This window comes from Schistocerca nitens, chromosome 2 (assembly GCF_023898315.1).
Source record: "Schistocerca nitens isolate TAMUIC-IGC-003100 chromosome 2, iqSchNite1.1, whole genome shotgun sequence".
NCBI classification, from domain to species: Eukaryota; Metazoa; Arthropoda; class Insecta; order Orthoptera; family Acrididae; genus Schistocerca; species Schistocerca nitens.
In genome coordinates, this window is record NC_064615.1 from 686,547,236 (window position 1) to 686,574,019 (window position 26,784).

Consider the following 26,784-nt stretch of genomic DNA (forward strand, 5'->3'; position numbering starts at 1 on the left):
ACTAGCTGAAACTTGTTACAGAACTCAATTAGTCTTTCTCCTCTTTCATTCCTCGTCCCAAGCCCATATTCTTCTGTAACCTTTTCTTCTACTCCTTCCCCTACAACTGCATTCCAGTCGCCCATGACAATTAGATTTTCGTCCCCCTTTACATACTGCATTACCCTTTCAGTATCCTCATACACTTTCTCTATCTGTTCATCTTCAGCTTGCGACGTCGGCATGTATACATGAACAATCGTTGTCGGTGTTGGTCTGCTGTCGATTCTGATTAGAACAACCCGGTCACTGAACTGTTCAGTGTATTTTTAAATAAGTCTTACCAAAGTAAATCACTGCTTATGATCATTTCATTACAAACGGGTATTCTTCGGCTGTAGGAAGTCGGTAGATCATCCAATAACTTTTCTAACTTTTACCAATAACTCGACATATACTAATTTTTCATATGAGCCGATATTCAAGAAAGATAATTCTTCATATTAGGAGTCCTTCTCTCTATGCATCAATATCACATTATAATCCTTTATAGAAAATTTTTGTATCTCCAAAATAAATATGCTACTGGGAAATGCTTCCGACGAAGACTATACATCACCTTGTCTTCTTATAACTTTTATTCTTTCATCATACATTTTTCACTTAAACTCCTATGCCTTATCAGTTTCATTTCGGACCACGTCCGAATCGGAATTCACTTTAGAGCAGATAGATACTTTAATTCCTTTGACATTCGTGATCATCTTTAATCAAATAAATCACACAAACATATAAGGGATTTCATGTTCCTGAAAGTAAAATTAACTAGGATCGGGAACCATCAAATCAATCCCAATCTACCCCTTATATGCCAATCAAATTTCAACTCTACTAATTCGCAAGAATGTAGCAAAATTAACTGCTCATTATCGATAATTCCTGCATATCCTAAAATGTCACCATCATTATAAATCACAATATCTCCTTCGAGTAAATTCAGTCAATTTAGGTACATGCAGGAATCTGTATGGATAAAACACATCCTACATCAAAATATAAATAATTAAAATTCAAGATCACACAGCCTTACAAATATATATAAACACTCTTTCTAAAAATAATTAACTTGGTCGTCACTAAAAAGAATTAATTAGTTACTTATTAGATAAACCTATCATTAATTCTCTAAAGTACTCACTATGTTGTAGATAGTCTCTTACTAGTATCCCTGGTCTCACTATAAGTGCGTCATAGTCCAACGCCAAACATAATTACTATAAATTTAATTATAGTCCATCAATCGTCACTATGTAATTCCTAATTAGTATGAATTTAATCATCATTGCCCTTTTCAGAGAGGGTTAATCCGTTCACATGACACTTTTTAATATCCTGATGCCGATACAGTCATCTGATTCGTAGAATTTCTAGATACGCCAATAAATACGTACCAGGGTTTGGAATCTTCACAATTACCAATGGTCTAGTCTATAATAATTGCCACTCCTTACTCTTTCTGGAAAGTAATGAAGATCACGGGTGTGCTAGCAGCAATACTTTTCGCCGATCCTGAATCTGCATCCGTTTGAGTTTTCTGTAATAAACCTCTTTGCAGGTCTAGGCCTTCTCGGTGAGATTAACCACAGCTTGTCTAATTTTCTCTTCCCAAGGTGTGTCTGTATGTTCTGCCATCGGAATTTTATCTGTCCGTAAATTTCTTTCGTTTCATCTCAACATCAGGTCTTCAGGCGTGAAATTTTTTGAGTCGTGAAGCAAGTTGTTCATTATTTCCTCTTCTGCAGTTTTCTTAAGACGCCAGGGAACCGGATATAAGCTGTGACAGTATGTCCTATGTAGCATAACGTCAATACGACAGATATATCTTTTAATAATTCCCGGCTTTCTTTAAAAGCAACCGAATGACACAATTGGAGGCTTGATAACTGTTGCTACTATTCATCAGTGAGGTGAATACAATACTTTAGTTTCTCGATTACTTCATCTGAAAATTCAGTTGCTTTAATTGTGTTCAGGGAAAACTTTTTCGGCGTTCGTTTTTTGTGATGATGAAGCTTATGCGGGCCGCATGGTAATACCGCTCATGTACTCCCTCTTTCCTTATTAAGTCAACCTCCAATGAAGCACCGTCGATCCAAAATTTCGCTTACCCCGCTGAGAAGTCGGTGCCTCGGTCCCTCTCTTGTGTGTTACTAATGCCCAGGATACAATCCACATCAATTTTTCAACAATCAGGGACGTGCATGTAATTGTTTCATTTCCAAATTTCAATTTCTAATCTTGTGTTTAAGGCTCGTAAAATTCTGCAGTTCACCACTGGAAAATTAGTAGTTTTTCTTTTCGCGACAGCTTTTCGAAAAAGGCGCTCGATATTACTTTAGCCGAATTTCCCGTTTCTAAAGCTTCAGTGATTGACATCCCACGATTGTAAACACGATTTCTGACACTGGAACGGGAGAATTAAGCATGTCACACAGACATCCTCACATAATTACTCCGATAATTCCTTTCCATCGATGTATCGTAGCGCCAGCAACTGCAGGTCGTAGACCTTGTTAGATCCCTGAACGCGTCTCTGGGACTCGAGGCAGTCACGATTAGTTTGTTGGATGAGCTTCACAGCCACTACTTGCGTCGTCTGTTACCTGCGTCATTATTGGTGTCTCTGTGGTGTCTCCGCCAGACACCACACTTGCTAGGTGGTAGCCTTTAAATCGGCCGTGGTTCGTTAGTATACGTACGACCAGCGTGTCGCCACTATCAGTGATTGCAGACCGGGCGCCGCCACACGGCAGGTCTAGTCTAGAGAGACTCCCTAGCACTCGCCCCAGTTGTACAGCCGACTTTGCTAGCGATGGTTCACTGACTACATACGCTCTCATTTGCAGAGACGACAATTTAGCATAGCCTTCAGCTACGTCATTTGCTACGACCTAGCAAGGCGCCATATTCTTCAAGAATGTACTCTGAAAAGATAATATTGTGAATCAACTACCGTCAAGAGTGACGTTCATCATTAATGTATTGAAGTTAAGTATCAAACTGATTACGTCGGCTTTCTGAATTCTAATTCGTTGTCATGTACCATACCTCACGTCAGTATAGTTCTTCTCTCCTCACGCCAATCTGCGTGAGCTAAAACACGTGCATTTCGGCCTCCATTAGTAACACGGTGTTGGCTCTTCTGCCAACACCACAGTCTACATGTGCCAATCTCCTGGTGTGGTGCAGACTGCGGCTGATTATGTCTTTGCTGTTGCCGGAAGGTATTGTTCTAAAACTGCCTAGTTGACAGTTGGTCGTTGCTAGGTTGGACTGGATTATACCTCCGATCGTCTCTATTAAATTTGTTTCGGGCCTGTCGGAAGTCACAACCATTTCCAGTGTTGTTATTCCATCTATTTTTCGGATTACCATTTGGTACATTGCATGGATTTGCTTTATCCATTTGGTTGGCTCTTTGCACATTATAATCATTTATGCGGCCAGTTGGTGAGTGATAGACACCAGTGTTCGCATTATTATACTCGTTATTCGATCTTGACGTGGACTTCATGTCTTCCTGCATCAGGTTGATCGAATTTAACACAAATACAAATTACTTCAAATTTTCGTCTGAAACATTAACCAGGTGATTTCTGACACAGGCCGATAATCTAGCTTTTAATATTCTCAATACATTATGTTGTGTTAACACATCGTCCTAGTAGCGACAGTTATTAAGAAACTATTCGAAGTACTTTCTTAATGTCCCCTGCTTTTACCGAGAATGTCGGTTCATATTTATTGTAAGTCCGACAGATTCACATGCGTCGGTTGCCTATAGGGCACCGTCTTGAAACAACCTGATACATAGCTTATCTTTTGTGAGCCAGTCCATTTCCTTGGCAAAGCTACCCTGAAGATTCGCACGAACACTACGGGATTTATGGTTCTCCTATAGGTATTAAATACCTGCAATTTCCGATACTCGAGCATTTTCTTTTCGATATTAGGTGTAGAATACATGTACTGTGCCTGTAGCGTCTTCTTGTGGCCAGAATAGGGGGCTGTATTACGGCGGATACACGTTTTTTCCGTAACTGGATGCGTCGCCTATAGTTTGTTGTCGTGGGGCTTGATATATCTTGCTGCTACTGTTCACAGCCACTCGAAGCTATTCTAGCTTTCCTTTGGTCATCTTAATAGATTTCTCGACTTGTTCCTTCTAATCCTTTCTTAAAGAAATTCATCCGGGCATAAGGATGAGACAGCAGATTTTACACCGTCTGTCATTGCCTGATTCAGTTGCTGTTCCTTCACCTTTGCCCAGTTCTCGATGTCCACCTCTTAAGTACCTCAAAATTTACAGTACTGGCCATTAAAATTGCTACACCAAGAAGAAATATAGATGAGAAACGGGTATACATTGGACAAATGTATTATACTATAACTGACATGTGATTACATTTTCACAGAATTTGGGTGCATAGATCCTGAGAAATCAGTACCCACAACAACCACCTCTGGCCGTAATAACGACCTTGATACGCCTGGGCATTGAGTCAAACAGAGCTTGGATGGCATGACCAGGTACAGCTGCCCATGGAGCTACAACACGATACCACAGTTCTTCAAGAGTAATTACTGGCGTATTGTGACGAGCCAGTTGCTCGGCCACCGTTGACCAGACGTTTTCAATTGGTGAGAGATCTGGAGAATGTGCTGGTCAGCGCATCAGTCCAACATTTTCTGTATCCAGAAAGGCCCGTACAGGACCTGCAACATGCGATCGTGCATTATCCTGCTGAAATGTAGGGTGGGATCGAATGAAGGGTACAGCCACGGGTCGTAACACATCTTAAATGTGACGTACACAGTTCAAAGTGCCGTCAATGCGAACAAGGGGTAACCGAGACGAGTAACCAATGGCACCCCATACCATCACGCCGGGTGATACGCCAGTATGGCGATGACGAATATACGCTTCCAATGGGCGTTCACCGCGATGTCGCAAAACACGGTTGCGACCATCATGATGCTGTAAACAGAGCCTGGATTCATCCAAAAACATGACGTTTTGCCATTCGTGCACCCAGGTTCGTCTTTGAGTACACCATCGCAGGCGCTCCTGTGTCTGATGCAGCGCCAAGGGTAGCCGCAGCCATGGTCTCCGAGGCGATAGTCCATCTGCTGCAAACGTCGTCGAACTGTTGGTGCAGATGATTGTGGTCTTGCAAAAGTCCCCATCTGTTGACTCAGGGATCGAGACGTGGCTACACGATCCGTTACAGCCATGCAGATAAGATGCCTGTCATCTCGACTGCTAGTGATACGAGGCCGTTGGGGTCCAGCACGGCGTTCTGTATTACCCTCCTGAACCCACCGATTCCATATTCTGCTAACAGTCATTGGATGTCGACCAAGCGAGCAGCAATGTCGCGATCCGATAAACCGCAATCTCGATAAGCTACAATCCGAACTTTATCATAGTCGGAAACGTTATGGGACGTATTTCTCCTCCTTACACGAGGCATCATAAAACGTTTCACCAGGCAACGCCGGTCAACTGTTGTTTGTGTATGAGAAATCGGTTGGAAACTTTCCTTATGTCAGCACGTTGTATGTGTAGCCACCGGCGCCAACCTTGTGTGAACGCTCTGAAGAGCTAATCATTTGCATACCACAGATTCTTCTTCCTGTCGGTTAAATTTCGCGTTTGTAGGACGTTATCTTCGCGGTGTAGCAATTTTAATGGGCAGTAGTGTACTTTTTGATTTCACCTTCCTGTTCTGAGGAAACATCTTTCACTGTTTTTCTGTGGCTAGCCACCGTTTCTTCTACCTAATTCTGTCGATTCATAATTTCATTCAGACAATCACCTATCTTTTCTATCTCTATCGGAAATTTGTGTTGAGCCTGTCGCAACTCTAATAACTCATTCGACATGGCCTCATGCTTTCCGATAAGATCAGGCAACTTTTCTTGCATTTAGTTCTGATTCTGCACGATCAGTGGTATTAAGTGAAACTATGTCTAGATTTCAGATTGTGCCTGCGGCGTGTGATCGACTATAGTTTTCATATCTTTTTGCGCTTGTACCATGGTCGACTGTGCCTGCACTATATAAGGCATATTAACAAATAGCATACTAAGCTTTTGCATAATTGGAGTGAAGGGATCAATCGCAGGTGCCGGGCATTTAGCTAGATCCCGCACAGCAGCTGACTGCATTTAGCTTCCTTGTTCCGCTCGCATTTTAAACTGCGCGAATGGAAACCACGAGATGTTGCCATCTGTTTCGTAAACTTTACTTTTATTACTAACACAGACAAAAAATTAGTCACTATTTTACATGCACTTAAAATCTAGTAGCACTTCACAAACTACCGCTACAGAAATTTGTCAGCAGAATGATGGCGAAAATGGAAAAGTATCCTTCACATAGAAGAGCATGAGGGTCCTTGCCACTTCTACTCACCACAAGACTCAAGTTGATAGCATAAAAGACGATGAAAGGTAACTGGTTAGGCGTCCTGCCTTCATATTTATCTTCCGTCGAATTTCTGGTCTGTAATTCGCATGTGTTGGACCTGCGTAATCTGTAGTACTCGTTCCGTTGTGGTATGGATTAATTTTGTATTTGACGTAACGAATTCCTCTTTTGCAGAAAAATTTTTCTTGCTCATTCATATCGTCTCTCTTTCGACCGACGTTAGTTATTTTGCAGTCCAATAGTGTTACTTTGCTGCCTCAATAGCAAAATTCATTTACCGTTTTTGGTGTCTCATTCGCTGATCTAATTCCCACAGCATCGTATGAATTTATTCGAGAACACTCCATTATTCTAGTTCCACTTTTATAAACTTGCAGCTTATAATCTCTTCTCAATACGCTATTCATTCCGTTAACTTCTCTCTAAGTCATTAGCCGTCTGTGACAGAATGTCATTGGCCAACCGCCGAGTTCTTTTTTCTTCTCCCTGGACTTTAATTACCCTCCAAATTCCTTCTTAGCTTCTTCCACATGTCGCTCAGTTTACAGATGGAATGACATTGGGGATAGGCTAGAATCCTGTGTGACGCCCATCTGAACTTTTGTTTAGTTTTACAGCTCTAATATGTTTTCTGTGCAAATTGTACTAACTCCATTCTCCCTGTGTTTCATTCCACATAGTCAAAAGCTTTCTCCAGATCTGCAAGTGATATAATGGTAGGTCTCCCTTTATTCAATCTGTCTTCAAAGATAAGCTGTAGTGTCAGTACTGCCTCGCGTGCTCCTGCAGTTCTTCGGAACCCAAATTGATCTACCCTAAAGTCAGCCTCTACCAGTTCATTCTTTCTACTGTAAATACTTCTCGCCAGTATTTCGAAACCACGACTTATTAAACTGATAGCCGGCAACTACAGTTTTTTTTGTATTACATTCTTCTTGCAACCTGATGGTATTTCCACTGTCTCCCACATCTAGCACACAAAATGGAATGGTTTTGGGACTGGCTCTTCCAAGCGTATCAGCAGTTCAGACGGAATGTCATCTACTTCAGGAGCCTTGTTCCGAGTTAGGTCTCTCAGTGCTTTGTCAAATTCTTCTCAGAGTCTCATACCTCACATCTCATCTTCACCTACTACCTTTTCCCTTTGTACATAATTGCCCTCATTTCCATTACTTAGACCCTCTACATATTCCATGTGTCTTTCAACTTTCGCTTCTTTGCTTAGCACTGATTTCCCACACAAGCTTTTAATACCCGTAGAAGTTTCTCTTCTTACTCAAAAGGTATTTTTAATATTTTTGTAGGTGGTCACTACCTTTCACCTCATTGTACATGATTCTATAGACTTGCGTTTCTCCTATATCCCTTCCTGCTTAGCCATTTTGCATTTTCTGTGAGTCTTACTTTTAGTCGCCTCCATACCCTTTCGTCTGCTTCATTTCCATTTTTTTTTTTTTTTTTTTACATTTCTCCTTACATCAGTTACTTTTAGTATAAATGCGATACGCAAGGATTTTTAATTATTTTTACCTATTTGATTCTGTGCTGCCTTCTCTATTTCATCTCTCAAAGCTACCCATTCGTTCCCTACTGTATTCCTTTCTCCTTTTCAGTCGGTCTTTGTCCTATGTTCACTTCTATACGCTCATCAAACGCTGGTTGTTTCAACTTATCAAGGCCCCCCGTCCTGAATTTCCTATCCTTCTGCAAATTATTTAGTTTTAATCTATAGTTGGTAACCAGGTAATTATGGTCAGAGACTCCATCTGCCGCTTGAAATGTTCACAGTTTATAATCTGGTTCTGAAATTTCTGTCTTAGCAACAAATAATCTGATTGTGTAAGGTGGCTACAATTTTGCACCGTACAAGCACTCATCCACATACTTTACCGTGATCTACAACCACATTATGTATTATTTGATAGGTAGCACATCATATATATGAATATATAAAGGAGACTGACATTGTCACTTACGTCTTGTAAATAAGTGTTAACGCTTATTGCATGAAAGGTGACAGAGTGGCATTATTATAAAAACGGCGTAATGAATGATTGCCTATACTAGTAGAGGTTCGAACGACAGTGGAAATGAAATGTCAGACGGAACTCAAGTCCTGGGTGGAACGCCCACAAAGGTGTGTTGGTCCTGCTTAAACGCAGCAAATAACAAGACGGACATTATAGCACCTAAGTGCTGGAGTACAATAGAGTCGCGACGGGCCGGTTGGATTATACATACTTTGAGACGTTATCTGAACTCCGTCCTTGTGGCTGGGAGTTCGAGTTTCTCGTCTGTAGAACACTCAGAGGAGAATACAGTATTAGAGTATATTAGTCAGAGGACCGCCTTCTGCCAACCTAGTGTCTGAAAGAGTTTATTTGTGGTTGGAATTCTTCCATCATCGGGGTCGAGTACGAGAACCATCACTTCGACGCACCGGACGCAGTACATACGGTGATATCGCAAATTGCTTCGGCTGTGATCACGCTGTGATCACGTTAGTTTATTTCCACTGAGGTCCCACACCACCATCTTTGAAAGTAGTGTCTTCTAGTGTTTGGTAGGTAGATGATGTTAGTCATTTCGCGTTATTGATATTAGACTGCGCAGTCATAATAAATGGCAGATTTGAGCAATTGATTGGTAATTTTACTTGGGAAATGTAAACTGTGTAATTTAAAGGTTTTTTCTAATCTACAACAAATTTATAAGCAGGAACAACGTTTATCATTTACTAGGATTAGTTGCGTATATCATTCATTTCTGTTAAGATGGTAATTTCTAGAATTCAGAGATTCTAAGATCTGCTTCAGGGGGTGTTCAGACAGGGCCAAATCTTCATCTCTAGCGTATCAAAAAACGGCTCAAATAGCTCTGAGCCCTATGGGTCTTAACTGCTGAGGTCATCAGTCCCCTAGTACTTAGAACTACTTAAACCTAACTAACCTAAGGACATCACACACACCCATGCCCGAGGCAGGATTCGAACCTGCGACCGTGGCGGTCGCGCGGTTCCAGACTGTAGCGCCTAGAACCGCTCGGCCACACCAGCCGGCTCTTAGCGTTTATTATTCTCTGTTGCGCACATTCATTCTACACGCGCCTGGAGTAGTATCATGGATTTGAAATCTTCCAGTGCCACCAAGCCTCTTCCAAGTATAAAAACTTCTATGATAATTTTTAAGCCCAGTATTAGCGATGAATAAGTTGTGCTGTTCTCAAAATTCTACTATGTGGCTTCCTCTTTCATGCTTTTACCCCATTCCTTGTCTTACTATTTTTCCTTCTCTTCCTGTTCCTATTATCGAATTCCAGTCTCCCCTCATATTCACATTTTCTGTCCCTTAACTATCTGAATAATGTCTCTTATCTCATCATACATTCTTTCATTCTCTTCATATTCGGAGCTAGGTGCCACATAAACCTGTACTACTGTGGTGGGTGCTGGATTTATGCTTGTCTCAGCAACGATACATGTTCACTATGTTGTCCATAGAACGTTATTCGCATCCCTCTTTTCTTATTCATTATCTTTTCGCTATAGAATGTAATTGATGGCTATGCAAGATTCTCCAATAAATTTTCACAGCCCTATAATCAACATGTTGGTAATGCGTTCGTCTTTCAGGGTGTTAATGCACTAGCACACTACATCCAAGTCCGCAGCTCGTGGTCGTGCGGTAGCGTTCTAGCTTCTCGCGCCCGGGTTCCCGGGTTCGATTCCCGGCGGGGTCAGGGATTTTCTCTGCCTCGTGATGACTGGGTGTTGTGTGATGTCCTTAGGTTAGTTAGGTTTAAGTAGTTCTAAGTTCTAAGGGACGGATGACCATAGATGTTAAGTCTCATAGTGCTCAGAGCCATTTGAACTATATCGTTCTCGTGATTACCTTCCTCTATAAGGCAGAAATAAATAAAATGGAGAGGCCTTCAATACCTGTTAATAGCAACCCAAACCCTGAGACCAGCTGAAACTTGCAGTTCTCCATCATAAGTACCATTTTCACACATTTGATGACAAAGGTAGGACTACTGTAAAAGAAATCAGCAGGCTTGCTCAGCAGCATTTCGGCAGACAACTTCTAGACTGCATGACAAGGAGGCTCCAAGCATGTTATGTACATTGCATAGGGTGAAGCAACACAGAGGGAATGCTACTAAGTACCAGATTTAGGTTTCTACAATGTGCAGAAATGTACGTTATTTGGTTATCGTTTTGTTTTTAATGTTCAGTTAAGTTGGGTGGTGGGTTCGAAGTTTAAAGGGACCAAACTGCATGGTCATCGGTCCCTTGTTCCATTGCACCAAGTCCATGCGTTAAAATTGAAAACATACGACGAGAGACACCACACGAGTTTGAGAGGGACAAAAGAAACACCAGGGACAACAGAAGACAAGAAGAGCACAGACATACAAGAAACAGGCAGAAGAACTGAAAACAGTAGAGCAGATGACCCGGGCTGGCTTATCATGAGAATAAAAAAGGAAGAGCAGCCACTCTGCAACATATTAAAATGTCTAACCTAAAATGACGAGGATAGAAAGCACGGGCAGACAAAAAACAGGAAATAAAACTTAAGCTGAAGAATAAAAACCAGTGTCACGTATAAAATGTAGAACCAAGTTAGCTGTGGAGGTATCGTCTCCTAAAATGGAAGGAAGGGGGTCAGGGAGATTAAAATTACTTCTTGGAGCGGCGAGATGTCTCCTAAAACCGAAGGAAGGGAGTCAGGGAGATTGAAATTCCATCTTAGAGCGGCCAGATTTGGACAGTCCACCAAAAGGTCGGCCACTGGCAAACGTGAGCCACAGCGACAACTTGGTGGGGCCGCACGCCAGAGAAGATGGCCATGCGTCAGCCAAGTGTGGCCGAATCGAAGGCGGCAGAGGACCACAGATCCCTGCGAGAAGCCTTTCAGTCATTTGTGCTCTCCTTGATGGCGTGGAGTTTATTGGGCGTAACTAAGCTGCGCCATTCAGCATCCCGAATCCCGAGAACTTTGCGGCGTAACACCGATCGGAGGTCAGGTTCAGATATGCCAATCTCCAGAAGCGGCTTACCAGTGGCCTGTTTGGCCAGGCTGTCAACAAGCTCATTTCCCGGAATTCCGATATGCCCCAGGGTCCATAGAAAGACTACTGATCGACCAGATCATTAGAGAGCGTAAACCGACTCCTGGATGGAAACTACCAGAGGATGGCGTGGGTAGCAGTGATCAATGGCCTGTAAACCACTCAGCGAATCACTGCATACCATGTAGGACACACTGGGGCAGGAACGAATGTGTTCAAGGGCACGAGAGATGAACACCAGCTCGGCAGTGAAGACACTGCAGCCATCCGGCAAGGAGCACTGTTCGACATGGGCCGAGTGAGCATAGGCAGCGCCGACGCGGCCATCAACCAGCGAGCCGTCAGTATAGATCACTTCAGAACCCTGGGATTTGTCAAGAATGGATAAGAATTGACTGCAGAGTGCCTCAGGAGGAACAGAGTCCTTACGAAAGCGCGATAGGTCCAGCCGTAGTTCCGGCCGAGGCATACACCATGGAGGCAATTGTTTATTGACTCGCATGAGACGCTGGAAAGGTAAGGACTCGAGTTCCAACAGTAGGGAACGAACACATACAGCGATCGTTATCCCTGACTGGGGCCGCTGTTCCGGGAGATGAACCACAGTGCTCGGGAACAAAAGATGGTAATTCGGATGCTGAGGACAGCTATGGATGTGCACTGCACAGTGGGTGAGCAGTTGGCGGCGCCTGATGTGCAATGGAGGGACTCCAGCCTCCACTAGGAGACTGGCCACTGGACTCGTTCGAAAAGCGCCAGACGCTACACGGACCCTACAGAGGTGCACAGGATCAAGCAGCTTTAATGCCGAGGGTGCTGACGAACCATACACTACACTCCCATAGTTGAGTCATGACTGAACTAGGGCTTTGTAGAGCCGCAGCAATGTAGAGCGATCTGCCCCCAAAGTGGTGTTGCTCAGGCAGCGGAGGGTGTTAAGATGCCGCCAGCACTTTCGCTTAAGCTGACGAATGTGGGGGAGCCATGTTAGTCGTGCATCGAAAACCAGTCCTAAAAAGGGAAACGTTTCGACTACCCATAGTGGATGTCTATTAAGAAAAAAGGCAGCGTCAGGGTGGACAGTCCGTCGCCGACAGAAGTGCAGAACGCAGGTCTTGTCAGCAGAGAAGTGAAACCCACGGTCGAGAGCCCATGACTGCGCTTTCTGAATGGCTCCCTGTGGTCGGCGTTCAGCAACACCTACGGTTGAGGAAGCGAAATAAAGGCAGAAATCGTCAGCGTATAAGGAAGGCTGTTGCTAGGCCACTTATAGCGACCAAAAGCAGTGGAACGATCAGTAGAGATCCCTGCAGAACCCCAATCTCTTGGATATGGGAGGAGCTAAAGGAGCCTCCTACTTGAACACGGAAGGTAGGGAGGGAGAGAAAGTTCCATATAAAAATCTGGAGGAAGCCACGGAGGCCCCACTCATCCAGTGTGGCAAGGACGTGGTGGTGCCAGGTCGTGTCGTAGGCCTTCCGTAACTCAAATAAGACGGCAACCAGATGTTGGCGCCTGGAAAATGCCGTGTGGACTGCAGACTCAATGCACACCAAATTATCTACATTGAGCGGCCTTGGTGGAAACCATCCTGGGATGGAACCAGAAGGCCTTGAGACTCCAGGAGCCAACACAACCTCCAGATCACCATTCGTTCAAGTAGTTCGCAGAGAAGTTGCTAATGGGGCGATATCTGCCCACCTCCAGTGGGTTTTTCGCAGCTTTCAAAACGGGGATTACGATGTTCCCCGCCATTGCGGTGGGAACTCACCCTCAACCAAGATACGGTTGTAATGGTCAAGGAGGCATCACTGGCAGTCCACTGAGAGGTGTTTGAGCATCTGACAGTGGATGCGAAAGGCCCGGGAGCTGTATCAGGGCAAGCGGCTAGAGCACTTTGGAATTTCCAGTCACTGAACAGAACGTTGTACAATTCAGCCTGGCGCATGTGAAATGAAAGGCTCCGACGTTCCAAATGCTCTTTCAGGGAGCGGCAGGTTAGTAGGTAATTCGCAGAAGCGGAACTCTGCGCAAAATAATCTGCTAAGCGGTTTGCAATTGTGTCGGAGTCAATACAGACTGCTGAATTCAGTGAAAGCGCAGGTATGCTGACAAGGGTCCGATAGCTGTAGAGGCGCCTAATCTTGGCCCAAACCTGCGATGGAGAGGTACGGAGGCCAATGGTGGAGATATATCTTTCCCAGCACTCCTGATTGTGTTGGTGAATGATGCAGTGGGTCCTTGCACGGAGCCATTTATAGGCTATGAGGTGTTCCAATGAGGGATGCCTCTTGTGACGCTGGAGCGCCCGCCTGTGAACTTTAATCGCCTCAGCGATCTCAGGCGACCACCAAGTCCTCAGCCGAGGGGACTCAGAAGAAAGGGAATGGCAGATTCTGCTGCAGAACTGAAGCCAGTGGTGACCAAGTGAACCACCACATCCATGGCGTCATTAGAAAGAGGCCCAATACTGGCAATGGAGGATAACGAGTCCCAATCAGCCTTATTCATAGCCCATCTGCAGGGGCGACCAGAAGAGTGGCGCTGTGGCAGTGACAGAAAGATCGGAAAGTGGTCACTACCACACAAGTCGTCATGCACACTCCATTGAATAGACGGTAAGAGGCTAGGGCTGCAGATCGAAAGGTCGATGGCTGAGTATGTGCCATGCGCCACAGTGAAATGTGTGAAGGCACCATCGTTTAAAAGGGAAAAGTCGAGCTGTGCCAATACATGCTCAATGATGCTGCCTCAGCCTGTTGCCTCTGATCCAACCCACAGAGGGTTATGAGCGTTGAACTCACCCAGTAACAGAAAAGGTGGTGGCAATTTGGCTATCAGTGCAACCAGGTCATGCTATTGGACATCACCATCCGATGGAAGATACAGACTTCAGACAATGACAGCCTGAGGCGTCCACACCCGAACAGTGTCAGCCTCTAAAGGTGTTGGTAGAGGGACAGACTCGCTGTGAAGGGAGTGAAGAACTTAGATGCATACACCACCAGATACCTTTTCGTAAGCTGTCTGGTTCCTATAATAACCCTGAATGCCACGGAGAGTGGGGGTTCACATTGCCAGAAACCAAGTTTCTTGAAGAGCAATGCAGAGGAAAGGGTGAAGGCTGAGAAGTTGTCGGAGCTCAGCAAGATGGTGGAAGAAACCGTTGCAGTTCCACTGGAGGATGACATTGTCCATGGCCGAGAAAGGCGTGAAGGGACTGGGGAGGCAGATTACGCCACTGGGTCACCTACTGCCACCGATTGAGCACCTGTGCAAGTTCTATTGATTGTGTCTGAGAGACCAGCGAGATATAGGTCCTCAGTGGACGCCAGAATCTCCACCTCATCCTCAGATGCCGAACTTGAAGGTTTCGGTGGGTTGGGTTCCACCTCGAGTTCATCGGCCTTAGAGGTTTTCTTCTTGGACTTCTCTCACTGCTCCTTGGGTTTCACTACCTGGGAGGGCTTCACCGATTCAGTCTCCGGGTTGGAGGAGGATCGTGAAGCCCTACGAACAGCTGCTTGTGGGCAGTTATGCCACTGTTGGGCGTCATTCTTCCTGCTTGTGGAAACATTGGAAGGGAGGGACCCAAGGGACCCCACGTGAGCGAGAGGAGCCAAAGAAGTGGGATACTTCTCCAGCTTAGATGTGGGGATGGATGTCCCAGATGGGTGAGGGGGTGTAGCTCCTGAGGTAGGTGGCGCAGGAGGAACAGGGTGGGTAGTGCCCCCCCCCCATGGGCAAGGGGGCATGTGGAGTTCTACAGGTCGGCGATCTGGCTGGAATTTAATGAACTGATGGGGCTATCACGGTTGTTGTAGTGGCGGAATATGAAGAAGTCATTTGCATGGGATGTAGTCGGTCATATTTCCTCTTAGCCTCAGTATAGGTCAGTCGTTCCAGGGTCTTGTATTCCATAATTTTTCGCTCTTTCTATAAGATCCTGCGGTCTGGCGAGCAAGGTGAATGATGCTCTCTGCGGTTGACATAGATGGGAGGTGGGGCACACGGAGTATTGGGATGTGACGGGCGTCCACAGTCTCGACATGTGAGGCTGGAAGTACAGAGGGAAGACATATGGCTGAACTTCCAGCACTTAAAGCACCACATCGGGGGATGGATATAGGGCTTGACATCGAAGTGGTAGAGCATCACCTTGACCTTCTCCGGTAATGTAACACCCTCGAAGGCCAAGATGAAGGCACTGGTAGCTATCTGATTATCCTTTGGACTCCGATGAACGCACAGGACGAAATGAACACCATGACGCTCTAAATTGGCGCGCAGCTCGTCATCAGACTGCAAAAAAAGGTCCCTATGAAAAATAATACCCTGGACCATATTTAAACTCTTATGGGGTGTGATGGTAATGGAAACATCCCCCAACCTGTCAGAAACAAGTAACCTTCGTGACTGGGCAGAGGACGCCGTTTTTATCAATACTGACCCAGAGCGCATTTTGGACAAGCCCTCAACCTCCCCAAACTTGTCCTCTTAATGCTCTACGAAGAACTGAGGCTTTGTTGACATGAAAGACGCCGCATCAGCTCTAGTACAAACTAGGAACTGGGGCGAATAACTGTCACTGCCATCCTGAGGCTTACGCTCCTCTCACGGTGTTGCCAGGTAGGGGAACGTTTTGGGATCATATTTCTGAGCGTTAAATTGAGCCCGAGAGCACTTAGAGATTGCTGGCTGCTGACCACCAGCGAGAGATGGTATACCACGCTTCATTGTGGGTCATTCGCCCTGATGCCACCCACTCCGACCAACTGCTGGCCACCAGCGAGAAATGGTGTACCACGCTTCATTGTGGGTTATCTGCCCTGATGCCACCCACTCCAACCAAGGGCCCTCCCCACAGACGCCACCCAGCCTCAGCAAGGGCCACCTAGCGATATGGCTATTGCCGGGAGTCCCGATACCCCAGGGCAATAGGCATCTACTCCTTGGCATAAGTAGGGAGTTAATGGCGCAGCATCAGAAGAGCGATCCCTGTGTTGTCAGGGGGCTACAACCAACAGGGTACATGGCGGCCCCACCACAATGGACTGGCTACCGTGCTGGATATTAGGTGCAAGGAAGTCCATGGTCGTCGTCTCCGAAAAAACCAACACTGCACAGTGCATTGTGGAAATCGCACCCAGGATGGCATGCCCACCCAAGAGATGGAGAATGAGCAGGACAGCAATGCCACGATGAGAAAGCTGGCAAAAGGTCTCAATCCACGATGGACAGAATGCACCATGTAAGGTGTCCTTACCCAATTGGCTCGCTCTTCAGAAGAATTTGGAAATATGGAGGTCAAACCCGCTATGGGACCAGCACATATAGGCCGAAACGTTTGAGACTGCTTTTAGTCGCCTCTTACGACAGGTAGGAATACCGTGGGCCTATTCTAACCCCCGAACCCGCAGGGGGTGAGTAAAGTCAAACTTTACTTTTTATTCAGTTACGTTCCCCCTTAAATGAAGTCATTAAAAATTTGCAGATATTAAGATAGTGAGTAGTATAGTAAAACCTATGTCAGACCAGGACTAGTCTCCATTTAAATAACCTTGACAAGTGCATTAGGGTTAGAGATTTCATAGCTCTACTACCCATAATGACGCAAACCACACCTCCTTATCAATCACGTCACCACCACCATTTGACAAACTATGTCTTCCTACTCTATGACACTGTCACATTCCAAGAAGCCACACCTTGTTTCTTGGAACAGTGGCGGCCATTACAATGAAACAACCAATCAGTCTACTATTACTACAGCCATTAAAATGAATCAGCCAATGGGAATACAGCCCAAGACTAACCATTTTGACCAAGCTCAAAAGTACGTGAGCCATAACGCTAGGCAAATTGTTGCAACTTTGTTGTAACATTGGTAGCTACATTTTTTGCTACAACATGAGCTGATTCAGTTTTTGTTGCAACATGGTGCTATTTATTGAATATTTCCTTAAACATTGGCAAAGTATCAACGATGCATTTGGGATAATTGAAGTCACATATTGCACATACACACTTTACGTTACTGGCGTTACGTTGCACTTTTAGTAACAGCTTCCTGTGTCTTATTAGCTGACACCTCCAGTAGCTGATACCCTCAGCATCGGACACACCCCATAGCTGCACGCCAGTGGTTGACACCCACTGCACACACACATGCACACACACACACACACACACACACACACACACACACACACACATTGTCAGCTACTGGTGGAACAACCCTGCTTGAAGATCCAGGGAGAGACACACTGTCAAGCTGTGATATATACAGCGTCACATTATGTCACCTACTTTGCCATGTTCTGGTTTTAGAATACTTCTTCAGTAATTAATGAATATTTGATTGTGTCAATAATTATTGTATGGCTTGCCTAGTACTTTATTTTCCACTTTGCATTAGGACAAGTTAGCATTATCATAAGAAGCTGACAAATATTTTGTACTGCATGATAAGGTTAACATCCTACCATAGAATGTTTGACTGTCTGTGTTAGTGAGATGCACGTGTTTCTTATCTATATGAATGTTTATTACTACTATTCAGTATGCTACTGCATAGAAGTACCACTTAGTTTTCATTGTGAAAGCATGATGACACATATTTTGCAGAGCAACATTAAGTTAATACCCAAGCATGGAGTCACTATAACGTGTGCCTGTCTATGAAGATGCGTAGTTAAAAGCCTAGAAACCCTCTTCTCTTACCTATAAAATGTGTATTACTACTGTTCAGTGTGCTGTTTGGGAGAATGTATCAACAGCTCCACCTTCTCACAGGTTTTTGTTAGAGATTTGCATGTGGTGTTTATGGTCTCTCGAATTACTTGTTGCCTGTAGTTCTAGGAAAGTTCGACAGATATTTGTACAGCCAGTCCTCCTGTGTGTAGAAACTGCAGTCCACCTCCCTGACGCTCACTCGAGGGTATCATGCTCGAAAAGCCTGACCATCTAATTTAGCTACTCGATCGCTGCTCAGTCACCCGCTGTAGGATCATGGTACGCGAATGTGACACTAAGAAGAGTGTGAAAGCGAAAATTAATTCGAAATAATATGCACAGAATGCGGAAGGTAATGGTCGTACCAGTGATGGGCAGAGATTTTCAGTAAATACTGAGGAACTAGTGATGTCAATTCGATACAGACAAGCTTCAGGCGGGAAACGGGGACTATGTGGAACAGCTTGTTTAGAAAGCTACGTGTATAGTTATATACACTAAGGAAACATCAAGGATATGATGACGAAGAAAGATGTCTGTGAAAAAATTATTGGTTATGATAACAACATTGAAACAGAACTCATGACGTTTACAGAGCCATTCAAAGAAGCAACAAAAGTGATCGAAGGCGAGATGTATCCTACTTTTAGTTTGTATGGTAATGTTGCATAAACCCCTACTAACACAGTGCCTGAAGATACAAAGGCACGTTTAAATTACTGCAGATTCAGTTTTCTTGTCTAAGCGTACTGTGTTCCAGAAAATGAAAACTATGCTTAATTGCAGAACGACTGTTTCACTGTCATTGCTATTTGACAGCACAGTTCAACTGTCGCATTATCGTCTATTAACTATAGATACTAAGAGCACCAAAAGTGCGCTATTACCGTCTCGTAGAGGGGAGAGTCGATTCGTACATTAGCCTGAACAGTAGCATTCCTGTGGCCGCCCTTCAGATTATTAAAGATGATGTCTGTCTGTGCTAATAATGAGATATTAAATACTGTGCTTCAAATTTGTGTTGAAATATCTGTTCCAGATAGGCTAGAAGAAAATAATAGAATGACAGCTATCTTATCCTGTTTTTGTGATATCTGCAAATATTTATTTTGCGTAATTGAGAGAATGTCAGCTACATTCACCAGTCAAAAAATCTATTCCCTGTTTTAGTGTGTCTTGACTGTGGACCATGTCATGCACAATCAACTGATGTGGTTGACTAGTGCTGATCCCAATTGAACAGGCCGGCCATGGTGGCCGAGCGGTTCTAGGCGCTACAGTCTGGAACCGCGCGACCGCTACGGTCGCAGGTTCGAATCCTGCCCCGGGCATGGATGTGTGTGCTGTCCTTAGGTTAGTTACGTTTAAGTAGTTCTAAGTTCTAGGGGACTGATGACCTCAGAAGTTAAGTCCGATATTGCTCAGAGCCATTTGAACCAAATGGATAGTGGTTAGGACGACAATCCACTTGAGAGGAGGAAGCGTAACAGTAGTCTGTTTCTGAAGCTATCTAATTTAATGAGAAGAGTGTTTTCTTTTGTAGCCTCAAAAGCAGCTAGCGATAGGTATTTCAGTCTGCGGAGAACCTTAACTTGGACAGACGGAGTAGACTTGACCTGAAACGAGTAGACGATATCCTGTCAGTTCTTGTAGTTACGACGGTTACTGAGAATAATTAGGGGACAATTCTAATTTCTTATGTGGTAAGAGTCGCATATGTAATTTTGTATCAATAAAGGAGATAGTCTTATAAACAAAACAGCAAGATGATTTTTCATTTCGAGACCGACCGTCATTACAAAAGTTTATTCTTAGTTTTCCCGTCAAACTTCGTGTTTCCAAGTTTCTGAGATTGTTTGAAGCTGCTATTTTATCTTATTGACCATAATGATATCGCGTTTACACACTACTTGGCAGGAATACACTTTTACTGCATAACTAAATTGCTGCAAGTACAGTTATATCATCTAGTGGGAGTATGTCGGAAGCAACACTAACATGCATACACATACAGCAGCCAGCACACCAAACTGGGCTACCTCCGCCCTCCCCAAACCACAGAACCTCGTTCAACCAGAGCCTGCCCCCTCTGAGTATTCATAGTCGCCAAGTTCGACCGTAGTGTGCTAGAGCGAATATGAGCGAGCAGAGTGTACCATTTGCAGACTACTGGTTTTTGTTACTCATATAGACTACCTTCATTTATCGTATCAATAAAAAGAATTTGTTGGAGGTTGTCATTTTAATCATATTCCTATGCTAAATGCATTGCAAGCATGACAACATGTATGAATAAATGGAGATGTGATTAAAACATCGTTTTGCAAGCATAAGACGTTATCAGTGCAAGTATAAGATATTATCAGTGCCAACATTATTGAGCTAATTCTTGTCGGCAAGTGCTGTGTAAGCTGTAATTTAGGTAAGCAATAGTGTCCATAAGTGTTTTGCTTTTCTTTTCACTTCGAGTCACCTGTTCAAAAATGGTTCAAATGGCTCTGAGCACTATGGGACTCAACATCGTAGGTCATAAGTCCCCGAGAACTTAGAACTTAAACCTAACTAACCTAAGGACATCACATACACCCATGCCCGAGGCAGGATTCGAACCTGCGACCGTAGCAGTCCCGCGGTTCCGGACTGCAGCGCCAGAACCACTAGACCACCGCGGCCGGCCGAGTCACCTGTCTTTAGGCTATGTCAGATCAATCACTTCTTAAAAGCTTGTGCTCTGTCTCTCTCCCAATAGTTCTTCATTCTATCTGATCTCTTCTTTCTTTTCTCCTCTTAGTTTAGTCTTTGGTCACGGACTTGGCTGTACCATTCTTAACGTGACTTACCGTAATCTGGAGCTCTGTCAAATCCTTTCCCATTCCTTAAACCAATTGGGCTAGTCTATTTTTTTTTTTTTTTTTTTTTGTAAAAGAATCAATGATTTGTTTAGTCAGTCTGTCGGGATTCATTCGGAGTAAGTGTCCATAGAAATCGATCCTGCTTTTCCTCATGGTTTCCGTGAGTCTTTCCGACTTTGCATAGAGGGCTTTATTTCTACAGAAAACTTGTTTGTTACTTTGGAATTTGGGACCCATGATCTTCCTCAATATTTTCCTCTCCTTGATTTCCAATTTCTCCCTTTGCCCTCCCCCCCCCCCCCCCACCATGGCTAGTGTCTCTGCTGCATAGAGTGCTTCCCGCTTAATTACTTTAATTACTGTGTTACAATGCCTTATTTAGGTGTTCCAAGAAAGGGCTGTCTTATTGTATGTGTTTTTGGTTTTCTGGAAATCTATTTCCATTTTGGTCCTTCTTGCTTCCATTGCTTCCCCCTCAAGGTTGTTTCATTCATTCCATTCTCCTAGGTACTTGAAATTCCTAACCACCTAAATATTTTGAACTTTGTTATAGTACCATTTCTTATGTTATTTGATAAATTTAATATGTGATACAGAGACCAAACTACGCTTTGATACTCTATCAGTAGTTCTAATATAAATGCCATGAGTATTTTAATGAGTAACACAGACAATTTAGTTGTTGAAATAGTTAATTTGAGTGTCTGTTGTGCCTGCAAAGTGTGGTGCAGATACCAGACTTCGGTCAGAAACATGCACTGCTTAACCTACACCATTTATCTGCAGCGGCAATACGAATGCCATGTGTACATTTTCTTAATTTATAGAACAGTTATAACCGTGGTATCACACATGTTTTGTGTTCGATGACTTGCATATTTTGAGAAATAATTTTATTTTCGGGTATAGTTCAAATTTTTATTCGAAATCAGAGATCTGTGACTATATCTACATATTACGACAATCAACAATTATGTGTGTGTGGGAGTGGATGTGTTGTTGGATGAGTTGGTGAATGTTTGGTGGGTGGGTGGGTGTGTGAATGACATCGATAGGTGAGTGTACTGTATTCAGACATTTGCGAAAGTGCCAAGAGCATAAAGACTTGACCGATGAGGAGTGGTGTTACACGCGCTTCTCGGATGAGAGCAGGTTGTTCGCATAGTGTTTCTGGATGAACACTCATATGACGAGATGTGGGGAACATTGTCAAATGTGATAGTTTCTTGGTCCAGGTGTTAGGGCGTTGGAAGGCACTACACTTACTGGTAAACGTTATTGTGACGTTGTACTCCTTCCCCAGTTGCGTATTTTCATGGGTACATTCGATTCTTACATCATTTTTGTGGATGACAGCACATGTTGAGGAGATTTTGAAACAAGAGGATAGTTGGCAGATGGACTAACCTACTCTTTTCCCTAACTTAAATCCTACAGACCATGTGTCCGATAAGAATGTAGCAATCTAACCATATGTGGGAGGCATTGGGGAGATGTATTGCAGCACATGGACATGTACCAACAAGCATCCATCACACCTGTTTCTGAAGGGGTCCGCCAAATCTATTGGTAAAGCAAATAGAAGAGCTTCAACCTCAAGATAATCATCTATCAGCTGACAGCCACTCTGGTGGAGGAGTGGAGCGCTGTACCACACGAACTCCTTACCAACATCTTAGCCAGTATGGGAGTGCATCACAGAGCATGCGCTACTGCCTGTGATGACTACACACCCTATTAAGAACCACGCCTCTTCCCTTTTCTAATATCCAGGGGCCATCAAAATTAGCGGTCATTCATTGGTTTTGACGAAAAGTCTCATTTCTGTTTGTCTCATTGTGTATATCTTCCAGTTTCCTTCAGTACTGTATTGTAGTAGTCCAAGTTTCATCAAGCTATGTTACTTGGCAGTGACACATCATCAAAAAGTTACTGTCGTCCTTACATTTTGGATACCAGTGTAGCAGAATATAGTTGCAACTAAGCCATGAGGTCACGGAAAGAAGTGACAGATACACAACGAGCAATTTTCTGTCACAACCTGAAATGTATCTATCTACAACTACAGTCACACTTTGCTGATTAGTGTAAAAGGTATGCGATGAGATACTTTTTACACTACCACTTACAATAAACTGTATTTCTCTTACAATTCAGGGGCACATCGCAGTTATCATAGAATGCATTTGCACTGTTATTTTCCACAGAAGCTGTCGCAACACAGCTCAGCGCAACTTCCCTGCTTACTTTTATTTTCAGCAGGCGTTCAAAATAATGTTTTTCTACGGCAAGAGCAGCAAGACACCTTCTCAACACACTACCATACAGTTGTCGTATTTTGGCTGCCGGTAATCTTGAAATTACAAGCTCAATACCGTCTCTAACTTTTCTAATGTATGGGGATTGGTTGCGCACATATTTTCTCCTAACATTCCCATAGATTAAAAAAAAAATCACATGGATTTCGTTCTTGTAAACGAGGAGGGCAGTCAACTATTCTACCACCAAAAACATTGCGTAATACTATCATAGACGCGTTCTGGGCATTGTCTTGTGTGAAATAAACTAAGGTATATACAGTAGTTGTTATTTCCCCAAAAACGCTTGCAGTAGATTACTCACACAAGTATGAGAAGTTTTTATTACGTCCGACATAATTGATACCCGGAAATTGGAAAAATATTTATTTACACGCTTATGATGAATGTGAACAGTTTTGCGGCTTTAGCGAATTATTAACAATAACATAAAAAATACTTTTTGAAGTGTTTTCCAAAACTAATCAGTTAACATTTCTTCAGGAAGTTTACTGTGGCAGGAAGAGATATTCTTGGACAATGTTGTAAGTAATACAGTCTACAAAACTTCAGTAATAGGAAAATAAAAGATCAAGTCCCTTGCTGGCTCATGTAACCCGTAGAACAAAAGTTAAAGCTCTGACAAGCACATTCATTGCGAATAGTAAGTCTGCGCCAAGTACGAGGTACTTAAAAATTTAATGTTCCTAGCTACGGCCACTGAAACGATGACGAAGACGCGCTGAACTTGTAAGCCTGGTCCCGAACGGCGCTACGTCTTGGTTGAAGAGCGATGGGTGTTGGCAGACTTGACGACGACAGCGGCGGCAACTCTGATGAAGTTCATCGGTTCCGGACTCGTGATGTCACTGCCTTCTCCCGCCCCGGCCCGAGCTTAAACCCTCGATGCGCGGAGTACTACATCTTTATGGCTGGCTGGTTCGCGCAAGCACAACATAGTCTTGATCGGCGCACGCCAATGTTAGGTGTACGAGATAGATGAGATTTTGTCAAGGCCACTGGCTTCGCCAGCTGACGGTCTGGTCGCTGACTTCTTGGCCCTGCCGCGGTTCGAATGAAGCTAAAGGCGTTTGAAATGCGTGGCCGGTAGAAAAATTTTTTGGAAACTTTGTGGTAAGTTCGTATGGCACCAAACTGCTGAGGTCATCGGTCCCTAGGCTTACACACTACTTAATCTAACTTATGCTAAAGACAACTCACACACCCATGCCAGAGAGAGGACTCGAACCTCCGACGAGGGGAGCCGCGTGAACCATGATTAGGCGCCGAAGACTGCGCAGCCACCCCGCACGGCTGGCGGACAAACATTTGGCCGCCAGCGCCCCGCGGCAGACACGCCACAGCAGTTATGGTTTGACAGGAAGCTCGGTCCAGTACTTGGTGCTGTAGTAAATGCGCATCTCGTTTCCGTTTCCACATCGTGCAGAGCCTCCTGCTGTAATTGACGAGAGTTTTCAGAACTCTGCGATTTCCCGTATCCCCCTAAATGAAACCGTGCTGCATCAGAAAAGAGAGAGAATTTAAGACTGAAATAGTTTTCAGACTTCACGACAAATGACTCGGGGTACACTTGCTAGTAGTCTGTATCCACTCCATGTTTCTTCTTCCAGACCTGACACATCCTTCTGTTTGGCAGGGCAAAACGCTAGGTTCCCACTAACACTCTACATCTACATCTACATTTATACTCCGCAAGCCACCCAACGGTGTGTGGCGGAGGGCACTTTACGTGCCAGTGTCATTACCTCCCTTTCCTGTTCCAGTCGCGTATGGTTCGCGGGAAGAACGACTGCCGGAAAGCCTCCGTGCGCGCTCGAATCTCTCTAATTTTATATTCGTGATCTCTTCGGGAGGTATAAGTAGGGGGAAGCAATATATTCGATACCTCATACAGAAACGCACCCTCTCGAAACCTGGACAGCAAGCTACACATCTGTGCAGAGCGCCCCTCTTGCCAAGTCTGCCACTTGAGTTTGCTAAACATCTCCGTAACGCTGTCACACTTACCAAATAACCCTGTGACGAAAGGCGCCGCTCTTCTTTGGATATTCTCTATCTCCTGGTACGGATCCCACACTGATGAGCAATACTCCAGTGTAACTACTACCCCTTTCACTTGTTTGCCTATAAACTGGCTACGAGCTGCTCAGTGATCTGCCACGGCTCTTCATTTGAAATCAGCTGTCACTGTTTGATATTAATAATTTACAGTTGCTGAAAGTCGACGTACTCCGTAGAAATTTAGCTAATAGCTGACTGTTTGGTGGCATTACAGTGTTCATCAGTAACCAGCCCGGCCTCGGACCTGCTGTACTTCCTGTACTCGAGCGCCAGCGAAGACGTCCACCGGCACCACATGGAGGACCTGCTGCGCGAGTACCACAGCACGCTGGTGGACCTGCTGCGGCGTCTGGGACTGGAAGAGCAGGCAGAGGCCTACACCTTCGAGGAGCTCAAGAAGGACATGGACCACTGTTTAGTAATCGGTGTTTTCTTTAGTTCCTTCAGTGGAATGGTCCTCACTTCCGAGAAACACGGTGCAGAGTATGCAAAAGCATTCAACGATCAAGAGAAAATGGATGACGCTGTCTATAAGTCATTTAGAAATCCGTATACATTGTCCTACTTGAAATACCTTGCGCCACTTTTCGTTAACAAAGGAATTTTATGATCATATTGAAAACTCTTGGTCTCTTTTTAAATGCATAGGATCTAATCGTCGACATCTCTGAAAGAGATGCCATAAGAAATAATCTTCGAATCATCGTCACTTACAAAAGGAAGCTTTATTAGCGACCAGCACAATTCGCTAACATATCTGAATGACGTCATTACAGTACGTCACCGCTAGTAAACTTTGCTAAGATGTGTGTGTATCCGATTTACATTCTCTCGAATATATATGTGACAGAGCGTTTCCTATAGTTCATACTTAACAAGTGACTGCCAATTTTCGTAGGATAAAGTGAAACTAGTGTATATCTGCACTGCTTCACGACGACCTTGATCTTTTCTACTTACAATAACACTAAAACAAATAAAAGATGGTTAATAGAAATAATTTATTTGGATTGTATTCATAGCATGTATCTTCACTGCTTCCTGAAGATATTCATGTTTTCTACTTACAACACAATTAACACTAATAAACGTGTACTAATAGAAATATTTAATGCGGATTGTACTTACAGAAATGTAACGAATGCTTGATCCTTTTTTTATATCATTTTTAAACAAATGTCAATAGAGGTGAGCGTTTCGACCGAAACACTTACATGGATACACAGTGTATGTGTGGTCAACTGACAAACCTCAGAGGTTACTGAGACAAGTC

At 44.0% G+C, this 26,784-nt stretch overlaps 1 protein-coding gene across 2 annotated transcripts in view; it reads left to right on the forward strand.

The window, feature by feature from the left end:
* The window catches only part of LOC126236833 (uncharacterized), a 44,660-nt gene extending 18,221 nt beyond the window's left edge, over positions 1-26,439 (forward strand). For both annotated transcript variants that reach the window (XM_049946434.1, XM_049946433.1), the window contains one exon: positions 25,726-26,439. In XM_049946434.1, the coding sequence (XP_049802391.1) occupies positions 25,726-26,121 (396 nt within the window). In that variant the 3' untranslated portion in view covers positions 26,122-26,439. The remainder of the gene's footprint in view (positions 1-25,725) is intronic.
* The last annotated feature ends 345 nt before the right edge of the window (positions 26,440-26,784 follow it).